At 40.7% G+C, this 11,474-nt stretch overlaps 1 protein-coding gene across 1 annotated transcript; it reads left to right on the top strand.

Moving 5' to 3' along the window:
• Positions 1-8,961, top strand: nfe2l2a (nfe2 like bZIP transcription factor 2a). Its single transcript, XM_015043879.1, has 5 exons — positions 1-242; positions 4,635-4,901; positions 5,163-5,255; positions 5,339-5,512; positions 7,271-8,961. Exons 1-5 carry the CDS (start codon positions 204-206, stop codon positions 8,549-8,551), a joined length of 1,854 nt encoding a protein of 617 aa, XP_014899365.1. The 5' UTR covers positions 1-203; the 3' UTR covers positions 8,552-8,961.
• Positions 8,962-11,474: the final 2,513 nt, after the last annotated feature.

The following is an 11,474-nucleotide window of genomic DNA, read 5'->3' as shown; positions in this document are numbered from 1 at the left end:
TCGGTGGGCAGGACCATCGGTTCCGTAATATTCACAAGCTTCGGAGGAAGCAAGGTTTCCCGAAAGTCAGCTGCGGCGGCCCCGGCGGACAGGACTGGCTCTAGACCGCTCGCCATTTTTGAACCTGGCCTTTGGGGACTAACACGCTTATTTATCGGTCACAAGGTTGTTGCTTTCTTTTTTAATAGACAGGACAGATCTCTATGATGATGGAAATGGAGGTGATGCATTCAACTCAGAAGGTAAATAAAATTATTTAAAAAAACTGATTCCTACTTGAGATAAACCTTCCCACCCAACTTCTTTTCTTATACAATCTACTAAACGGTTTTAAATAATTATTTATTTTGTCTTTCAATTAATTATTCGAGACGTGGTTGCTCACTATTTCTTAGTTATGATGTAGTAATGTATAAATATAAAACCAATCACTGTCAAAGTAAATGATGGTTGAAAAAAAAGCTGCACTTTCAGTTCTGCGAATCTTTCTCTTGTGACGTTTATTCACCGACAGGAAATTAAAAAAAAGGGACATATATGGTCTTTATTAGGGTTTCTGGTGTTTTAAAGATATGGTCTTTCTATGTATCCTCCTCTTCGCTGAGGTGAAGCTTGGTAAATAGACAACCTGGACTCCAAGTGTTTGTTCATAATTATGCCCTCCTCCTCCCCCTTCCTCCCCTTCAGGCATGTGATCCCTTATCTGATTCACACAAGCTTCTTCTAACCACAGTGAAGGTTTTTTTTTTCCTTTTAAAGCATATGATCTTTTTGATATTCAGCTTTTTTCTTTTTTATTTTTTTTTACTGATCTTTGTAACTCCAAAAAAAAACCCACAAAAACACAGATATTTACATGTGTCTGTTGTAGAAGACGTTTCTTTTTTTTTTTTGCGTATCTGAGCTATTTCTGCTTTTAAATTGACTTTATTTAGGTTGATGAAATCATAATAGGTTGTTTTGGAACTTGTGCTGAGTGATGACAGAAAGGTGGTGTGGGGCAGTAGCCATCCCTATAAATTTGCTGGCCTCCCTTATAGGCTTTTAGGCAGACACTTACTTATGGAACCCATATAGGTAGGAAATGGGCTAAATAATGAGCCCCATATGGCATTGTCAACTGGCCACATGTTGTATCTGGTTGGGTAAATGAAATTATGTTAAATGCCTTTTATAAGTTTTGATCAGAACAACTTTGTATAAAAAGCGGGATGTTTTGCACATCTTGAGATATATATATATATTTTTTGTTATGCCCATTTGAAATTAAGCACTACCTGGCCTGCTCCACTGGTTTTGCTGAGGTGGGTAGCATTTACCCAACCTTAATAGGCCCCGTAGGAAGCGAAGTGAGCCCCGGTCCACTTTGGACCAATCCAGACTGAGGAAAAAAAATCTTGTTAAATATACGAATAATATTTTTGTCTTTTTAGGAAAGAAAGAGACTAGTTTCAACTATTTGCAACATTTATTCACTTTCTAAACCAATATATAGACATGGGTCTGTTAGGTGTTGGAAATGAGCTTCTGATTGTCAGTTTCATTCAATGGACTTATGTAAAATGTCCTTACTGGCTTTAATACCAACACAGGTTGAATAAAACCCATAATCCATGAAAAGGTTGACTGGGTATATTTTTCCGGATTTCCGAATAAATTAAATTTAGCTAATTTTAGTGACCTACATTTTAAGGCCCACTGCCCACACCTACACACATGATGAAACTCCTGAAATTGTATAATGGCTTTCAGTCCTTGAGATCATCGTTAACTGGCCCTTTAAAAACTTTCTGGAGCCGCCCCTGCTCACTGAGTTTCATCACTGCGGGTCTAAGGGTGGATTGTTCATCGAGCTATAATGAAACAAGGTGTAATAAGCCATCAGCGTTTGAGGCCTGCGTGGTTAGATAAATGAAATAAAAAAAAAAGGCAATTAATACATAGACTTGACGTGGAAAATAATCAACGAATGACTTGACGTGAATAGTATTTTAATAGTACTTTGTCTTTTCCTATGTTAAACTCTGGGAACAGTTGCCTGACTGGTATGGCTGCATGTTGTCAAGGAGAGACATCAGGAAATTGGAGACGTTTCCATATTCTGGTGCCAGACTGGAAATCTATGTCACACAAAAAATTTATTTTACATCTTCACCGCCAAAATGCTGCATCTGGCTCATGTGCTGTACGTAAGGAACACACGGTTCGAAATGTTTGACACGGCGGACTTGTATAATTGCGCTTTCATAGTAAAAGTGCGAAGCGTTTCCACTGTCTAAGCGAGCTTTTTAGGTCAGGGTGTTTTTCAGGGACTTGTATGACCTGTTTGAAGTGTTTAAAAGGCGTGACTAACTGAACAGAACACGCTGGGTTTTTTTTTTCACGCTTGGAAAAACATCAACAACCACAACTGTGCCTTCAGATACCCCGCAGACACATTTCAGTGGACTTCCTAATTCTGGTAGATGCCATAATTTCTGGTTGTGCTCTCACCTTTCAGCCGGGCAGTCTGATTTATACAAGGCAGCCTTGGTAATGTGTAATCCGTTTAGCGGTCATGGTTCTGATGCAACACTGAGGCAAAGAGGGTTAGAGGGTTCCTATTTTGCAAGGCCAAAGTCAGAAAGAGTGTGTCAACAGTGTCCAAAAATATATATACTTATCTGTTGGTTTTCATTAATAGAGAAAGAAAGCTTTGGTCAAAAGAAAAAAAAAATGAAACAACACCCTCTTTATAGGGCATTGTTCTGCTTTAGTTCCCGTTCGGTTTCCTTTTTCCTGCTCATATAACAGAATAATAAGTAGCTCAAGCCTTAAGTGGTTTCTTTTTTATAAGCAAAACAGAGGAACCAATCAGTCACATGCTTAGTGGTCTCCATGCACGCCCCTATCTCGTGTTTATGCAACATCCTGAGGCTTGGTGAAACTGTTTCCTTCTGTAAATAAAGTCTAGTGAAAAAGCCGAGGAGAGATGCAGAATAATTTATCTTCCTCACTGTTGTTTAAAAAATGGCCAAATAACATTCGGCCCTGTAGGGAGAAATCTACAGGAAACAGTTTATCCTCAGAGTTGTTGTCTTGCTGAGCCTCATGTGGGCTGATGTGAATGTAATCGTGGGGACAAGATTCGTCTGTGTAGACACGGCAGGAGGGCGACGTTTCAAGCATTTTAAATTTACATGTACACAACAAGATCAAATCAGTTTTATTTAAAATAGAAGGAGCGAAAATTATTCTTACTGCTGCAAAACATGTATTACAATATTACTAATGCTACTTCTAACATATATTAATAATAGTTTTAGTACGTTATACTTAAACAACACTCGTATTTAACAAGCCTGGAAACATTTCAAAGTATGCTGGCCTTCATTCAGCCAGCTGACAGTTCGCAGCAACATATAGGGGGAGGGAAATGCAGTGTAAAACAGCAGACGCCAACTCCAGTCACGACATGTTTTTTTTGACATTGTAATAAAAGGACTATTCAATTTGGAGTTGAATATAGTCAAACTCAACATTAGTGTCTTTTTTTTTTTTTTTTTTTTAAAGCACTCTACAAAATTTTGTGTCATGGTTCTCTGGGTTTAAAGTCCTTTTAATGAGATGAAGAGAAAGTGCAGGAGTGACCATGTTTTTTTCAGGCTGTATGAAAAGACTAGATGAGTATGGCTGCCTCTCCTCTCCTCTACTTGTTGCTGAACATTTAAAGAAAACAAAACAAATTCACCCGTTTGGAAACTATTTCAAGTGAGACGAGTGCAGACAGTTATGGTGTGAAAACTGAAGGAGCTCCACCTATTATTCCCATTAGGTTAACGCTACAAGTGGCAGGTCTGATAAGCAACCGACGGCGGCGGCTCTGTCGCAGCAGAAAGTAATGGTAGCTAGTTGCCCAGTTTTCTTTTAGGTCTGATCTGATGATTTGGGTTTTTTTTCCAATTAATGTTTAATGTTCTAAGAAACATAATCCATAGAAAATACAAAAAAAAAAGCTCCTAGAAATCTAACTGAAAATGACCATATTGACCAATTTTAAGCATGAAAGCATAATGTCTATTTTTTTTTCCTTTTTGCTGAAGCCTATATTTCAGAAACAAAATAATAAATGCTACATTTATCAATATTATCACCAATAATCCATTCATTATCTTATATCTGTAAAGCAATTTGAACATGTAATATAGCCGTGGTTATCATTTTAGCTTATACCTTGCTGAAAACATTTATGGCGGGTTTCTGCACCCTTATTTTTTTTCTTCTTTTTACCACCGAACACAGATAACTGACCTTTACCACATTACCCTCAGCTTTTCTGTGGAACAAAAAGGATTCACACCTTTGTATAATTAGATGGGTATACAAGAATCACATACAGATTTCGTGGGCGTCTGGTGGCATCAGTGGAAACAGACAAGTACATTTATTATTCATTCGGCTTCTTCCCCTTGACACTCGTGCCAGCGCTATTGTCGGTGAGCTGATACACGGCGACAGGGTGTGGCAGGAGCAGCAGCCACGTATATCACACCAGGGACTCTCGGTTTTCTTCCACTCACTCCAGCCTGTGGTATCGCTGCAGGACTACGGAGAGGCTCGCAGCACTCTGAGTTGATCTGTGTTTGTTTTCCCAGGACATGGACCTGATAGACATTCTGTGGAATCAGGACATCGATCTCGGCGCCAGGCGGGAGGTGTTCGACATCAACCACCGCCAGAAGGAGCATGAGCTGCGGAGGCAGCGCGAGCTTGAGGAGGAGAAGAAGCTGCACCTGATGCAGGAGCAGGAGAAGGCCCTGCTGGCGCAGCTGCAGCTGGATGAGGAAACGGGAGAGTACATACCCCGCCCGCCACCCAGCGCCCCTCTGCAGCCGACCATCACACCCCTGGCGGTTACTCAGGTACAAGAAAGACCCATCATCACTCATGCTAGGGCTGTGACACTCCCACCTCGTCTGATAGGCTGTTCCTCTGCTGCAGCTTGGTAACCTCTTCTTCTAGCATAATTAGTGCCACATAGGTGGGTCTGTTAGCTCTGCATCGATGTAATGTGATCCAAAGGCTTCTCTAAGGAGACCTGAACTGTTTAAAAGCAAAATCATCCTTCAATGGATGCTGTCCCACAATGAATTTAACAGCCTAATGTCCAACTTCTGTTGCAGAATGCCGGCTTCACACAGGACACAGGTGACAGCATGTCGTTCGATGAGTGTTTGCAGCTCCTGGCGGAGACGTTTCCCGTAGAGCAAACTCCGGTAAGAACAGAGTCATACACAAGTCCAAAATTTCAGCCTGAAGCAGAACTTGTTGGTTTTAACACGTTTTTCCGATCTCACAGACTCCCCCGGTTTGCCTGGACGCGCCAGATGTTTCAGTACCCATGATGATGTCCCCAAAGCAGCCGGCTCTGTCGCCGGACACACTGTCCTCAGGTCAGCCGACTCCGCCACAGAGAATGTCTCCCGATCTGGAGGAGGCCTTGCTGGAGCTTTTGTCACTCCCTGAGCTGCAGGTATAATACATGAGCTTTAGTACATGGTTTTGTAACACCACAGGCCTGTGTTGTAGAACAAAAAAGTAAAGAATGCATGAGTAGCTGGAGCCTGGTATTAAAGGGACAAATGCTTTTTTTTGTGAGTGCGTGTGTGTGGAGGTGGGGGTCATACAAGTCACGTGTTCACAGCTCATTCCGCCGTTCTCAGGTTTCCTTGTTGGGACCTTTAAGCAGTGGAGATGGGTATGCTTACATTGCAGTGTAGCTTAACTGATTTAATAGCTTTTGGCTTAAGGCTGTAGAACCAGAGAGGGCGCGGCAGACTTGAAGCCGTTGCTTACTGGTGGAAAGGTGAAGATTTGCGTACTGTACCTTTTCAGTAGCTGCACCTCTTATTTGCATCAGCAAATGGGTGCAGCAGGCTGGCTGTTGCGGCCACGACATGCCAGTCAGTAGACTGAGCTAATATCTTTACCATACAGTCAATATAGCAACGTGTTACTGGAAAGTTCACATATTGCTGTAACTCATTAAATGAAGCACATTATATAGATTAATTACACACAGACTTATGCTTTAAAGCCTTTATTTCTGTTATTTACAGCTATTAAAACACATTTCAGATAAGAATATTACATCAAAACAACAACAACAAAACATTTTTAATGCATAAAGTGGGGTAAATTAAAAGTATGTTTTATATCTGTTATTTTTAAAAGGTAATTTTAATCTGACAAGCGAGCCTCATTGGAAGGTATATTCTAATTTACGCAATGTGACATCACAATGTAACGTCACAGATCTGTTCAACAGCTGGTAACACTGATGTGACAAAAGTTAAACTGTATGAGATATATTTGTATAGTTCTTGAAGATTTTACACATGAAGTGATGACATTTTGTCATTTAATTGGTTCTGTATATTCGGGTGGCATGTGGTCATAAACTAGCTTCACCAGTTGTTTCCTGTCAGACATAAGTGAAGTTGTGGAACCGGTTCAGGTCTCACTACCTAAAAATGGCTTTTTCACTTACGTGATGACAAAATCAGAAAACAGGAAATGCATTGCAGAACTACACCCCAGGAAATTTCTCATAGCTAGCCACATTGCCTGCATAAATCTCATTCTACTATATTTGGATTCTTTGACTTTGACTACTACTACTATGGAAAAATGATACATGGTTGCAGAAAGATTTTAGTAATAAAACTCCAGAAAGTGTGGGATGCGTATATATTCAGCCGCTCCGAGTCATTTCTGTACTGACCCACCAGTCTCTCCATTACAGCTTCAAGTTTTTAAACGTTTGTCGCATAATGTTTTCTTTTCAAAAAAAAAACAAAAAACAAAAAAAAAAAAACCAGCTCAAGTTCAGTCAGATTGGATTTGGAACATCTATAAATTTTTAATTGGATTTAGGTCTGGAATTTGAGTAGGCCACTTAGAAACATTAATCTAAACCACTGTCGTAGCTCTGGAAACTCTTTCTCAGTCTAAAGTCTTTTGCAGCCCGTAACTATTTTTTATTGCCTTGTATTTAGCTCTATCTTATAATTAGCTACAGTCAGCTTTCCTGACCCAAGTTAAGGGTCCCTACAGCATAATGCTGCCACCACCACACTTTACAGTGGGGATGGTGTGTTCAAGGTAAAACGTTGCATAAATGTGTATATTTTTAGATGTAATCCTTGCATCTAGATTAGTAATATCTAACTTTAATTCCTGTCTTAAAAGTTTTTTTTCCTTAATTCGTCTGTCCTTTTGTTCCCTCCAGCAATGTCTAAACATGCAAATGGAAGACACGCTGCAGACCACAACATACCCTCTCCCAGCCAACGCTGAAGCACAGACTCCAAGCTATCCAAATTATCCCCCAGTCCAAGCTCCTATTTTTAACCCCCTAAACAGCATCAACGATGTCAAAACAAACAGTCTGAATGTTGGCCCCGCAGAGTTTATGAATACATTCGATGGCTGCGTTCCCAGCATGGCTCCGTCAAATGCTTTCAGACAGATCAAAGTGGACACCCCCCAGGTGGATACAAGCTTCAGCGGAGAAGGTTTTGGTGGGGTGTTTTATCCTGCAGCTGAGCAGGATGAGTGCAAGAGTCAGCACAGCCAAGAAGAAAACAAAATAATGTGTGACTCTCCAAACAAAGTCGCCTTCACGCACATGGAACTTTACAGCCTCTCCCCTGGAGATTCGTTCGACAGAAGCAAACAGAGTCTGACAGCGGAGCACCTAGACTCGGATTCGGGAGTCTCCACTAATGGGAGTCCAAATGAAAGATCACCGGGCAGATCTGTGTACGGAAGCGGGTCCTTTGGTTACAGTGATTCAGAGATGGAGGAGATGGACCAGAACCCCGGCAGTGCACAATCTGACTATTCTGAGATGTTTTCCTTGAATTTTGAACCTGATCACCTCACGGTATCAGAACCAGTGTCAGAAATGACCGAGCAGCCGCAAGAGCATGAAAAGAAACCCAAGCAAGGCAACGCAGACCTGGCAGAGGACAGCGGCCATGACCGTGCTCCTTTCACCAAAGACAAATCCAAGAAACGTTCAGACGTGCGTCTCACCCGAGACGAGCTGAGGGCCAAGTCCCTTAACATCCCCTTCACCGTCGACATGATAATCAACCTGCCCGTGGACGACTTCAACGAGCTCATGTCTAAGCACCAGCTGAACGAAGCCCAGCTGGCCCTCGTCCGCGACATCCGCCGCAGAGGCAAGAACAAGGTGGCGGCGCAGAACTGCCGCAAGCGCAAGATGGAGAACATTGTGGGCCTGGAGGGCGAACTGGACTCGCTGAAGGAGGAGCGGGATTGTCTGCTGGACGAGAAGAGCAAGAACGTGACGAGCCTGAAGGAAATGAAGCGGCAGCTGAACAGCTTGTACCTGGAGGTCTTCAGCATGCTGAGAGACGAGAAGGGAAATTCGTACTCTACGTCGGACTACTCTCTGCAGCAGTCGACGGATGGCACCGTCTTCCTCGTCCCTCGCGTTAAAAAGACTTTCAGGCGTGGAGAAAACCACTTGTCTCCCTTGTAACCTGGTACTGCATCATTATAGGATACTATGCAATAACTTTGTATTCACTCAGCTTTAAACTTTAGCAGCTTGACAGAACTGTTGTAGTGTCTGCTTACTCCTCTTGAATGTTGCAATGTTTTTTGATATTTTACTTTTATACTCTTATATCCTCACAGATTCCTTCACCAATAGTTTGTAAATATAAACATTACCTGCTTCTGAGATTAGGAATGTTACTGTACCTGTACATATATATATATATATATATATTGTGTGTGTGTGTGTGTACATATAAATATATAAATATATTTCTGTATGCTCTTGATTGTTTGAATCCTATTTCTTTTATAACTTCTCTCTGATTTGCTGCCCAGTTTTTTTTAATCCTGTCTTCTATGCTTTTAAATAAACTAAAATCAAAAATTGTACATCTTGTTTTCTGGTGATTTAGACACAACTTTGTGCTCTGTGGGAACAGGCTGAGACAAATGGATGCCAGATGCATCAAGACCCTGATGAACTGTTGCATAACACACCACATGGTAAAAGTCAGTTCTGAACTTGGAAGCTTTACCAAACCTTTTACAAGAACCAGCAAGTAAGATGAATTTAGCAGAAAAACAAGAGGGCAACTGCGCCAATCTGTTTTCTTTTATCAGATCAAGCTTTTATCCAACGGTAACCTGACTCTTAATCCAGTTGCTCCTGCCTAAAAATCATACCCACCCCACTCATTATGTTGCGCAACAAAGAGCACAACTGCTAGCAAGACGAGCGCATGCTCAGTGTGATTACCTGCGTGACAGCTCCACAATAGAGCAATAAGCTGGCAAAGTCAAAGGTGAAAGCCTATGCAATCAGTCTGACCCCTGATCACACTTTCACACTCAGATACTACAGAACCTTTGATCACCAAGCCCAGCTTGTGCACATAAATTTATCTGGAGAAAAAAAAAAAGAAAAAGCAGTTTTGTTGATATGACTGAAGAGCATTACCTGCAAAAATGCACTGAGTGCTTTGAGATGATAAGCTCAAATTGGTTGAGAAACCACAAGCATAAATCCTCACAGGGCTTGACTGCAAACAGTGTCACAAACAAACAATATCTTTCTAGAAACCAGCTAGAGAGTCTAAGGAGAATAGTTCAACCTGCTGTTTGTTCAAAAAGGCAGAGCTAGGACTGAACATGGCGGACTATCAAACTGAGGAAGTAAGGTGGATGGAATTTCCTTACTTCTTACTGTCTGACATCAAATCAAATTTCCTGTGTCAGTTAGGATTTTCTGATTTTTAAACTCGCTTTCTTAAATTTCAGAAGCTTAGCATGCCTTGGGGAAAATCCAGATGATGATGTCATGACTTTGTAAGCTTCTGATAGGTTCATTTAGGATGGTTGAGTGTAATGAACTGTCAGTGCTTTCATTCATCTGTGAATGCATTCACATACTTTCTCGTGTGACATCACGGGAACTCGTGAGACATCAGTCAAGATATGAAGAAGAAAGAAAGTGGACGGGTGAGATGCAGCTACACCCAGAATCATATTTCGGAAAGGTACACAAATTATCTACGTCCATCTTAGAAAACGTCTCACCCTCTGCATTGCAAGTTCAGGCCCTGTTCCTAAACAGATATTTTACCTCTAAATATGAAACTAAGCTATAAACCCAGTTTTGTCCCTGATGCCATCAGTCTCCATAATTTGATTTAGCATAGTTTTAACAGTTTTTATCTTTATTTTCTTTTCTCTTGTCTCGTTCAGACAGGATGTTTTTGTTTTATTATTTCTATTGCCTGGTCACTTTTAATCACATTAGATCTAATGTGTGTTTATGTTGTATGTCCTGTTAGGTAAGGATGATTCACCTCGCTACAGTCAAATTTACTTAATGCTATAAAATTGATTGATTGACTGATTGACTTTCAAAAGTCTGCTTCATCCTTGGGTGAAATTCACAGATGTCTGAATGTTTCATGTTCATCTGTTCAGTTGTTTGTAACACCATAAAGATATCCACTTGTCATTACCATTTAGGAAGGAGACACATTCTGCTCCCCAGTGATAAACGTGCTTTGGTGTGAAATATGTGAATCAATGCCGACGCAAAAGCAGAAAAACTTTGGGAGATCCTGGATGAAATAAGTTCTGTAACAGCAACAGTTAAAAGGCCATTCAGAGAGGAAGAAGCCACACCTCTAAAGCTAACCTTAAAAACCAGGTTAGAGCTTGCAAATCACTCAGTGTCTGGGACAGACCTTAATTTTGGATTCGTGCGCTGTTGTCTGACGAAGCAAAAAAAATTAAATGTTTGGCTGTAATGATTGTTTTTACAATTGAAAGTAAAACCAGATCCTGGCAGGTCTGGAAAAACAATCCCAACAGTCTGGTATAGAGGTATACTCAAGGAGATGACATCACAAAACTCTGATCTTAATAAGATAATATTTTTGGGAAGCACAGAAAAAGTGTGTATGTACAAAGCAGCCTACATTCTGACTTAGTTGCACCAATTCTATCAGGAGGAATAGGCCAAAATTCAGAAAAAACTGTTGTTTTAGAAACATATAGAACAATAAGACCTAATGACGTATTATGGAACTTAATTATTAAGGGCTTTATCTTCAGTTATATTGTGGATTTAACAGAGAGTCAGTAAAGGGAAGCTAAAATAGGATAAATATTATCTCTCTTCATTTTCATCAGAACTCTTGCTGCAGTGTTCCGAATCGGCTGAACGATTTTGACGTCATTTTGTGGACTTCCTAATAGTAAATAATTACAGTAGGCCAGCCTTGTGGTAAAAAAAAAATATGGAATAGGTTTTCAGTAAGACTCCAGGACATTTTTAATTTTGGCAATATTCCAGAGATGAAAGGAAGTCTAAGAAACCTGTTTAGTATGGGATTTAGCAAACATAACCAGGTAAAAACATAACACCT

This window comes from Poecilia latipinna, unplaced genomic scaffold (genome assembly GCF_001443285.1).
Source record: "Poecilia latipinna isolate Pla-1442-1.1 unplaced genomic scaffold, P_latipinna-1.0 Scaffold655, whole genome shotgun sequence".
Taxonomy (NCBI): Eukaryota; Metazoa; Chordata; class Actinopteri; order Cyprinodontiformes; family Poeciliidae; genus Poecilia; species Poecilia latipinna.
The sequence above is the reverse complement of the archived record's forward strand: the minus strand, read 5'-3'. Positions and strand labels throughout refer to the sequence as shown.

Coding starts and splice junctions, on each gene's coding strand:
- nfe2l2a (XM_015043879.1), top strand. CDS start 204: ATGATGATGGAAATGGAGGTGATGCATTCAACTCAGAAG. Junction 243..4,634: donor TGATGCATTCAACTCAGAAG/GTAAATAAAATT, acceptor TTGTTTTCCCAG/GACATGGACCTGATAGACAT. Junction 4,902..5,162: donor CACCCCTGGCGGTTACTCAG/GTACAAGAAAGA, acceptor CTTCTGTTGCAG/AATGCCGGCTTCACACAGGA.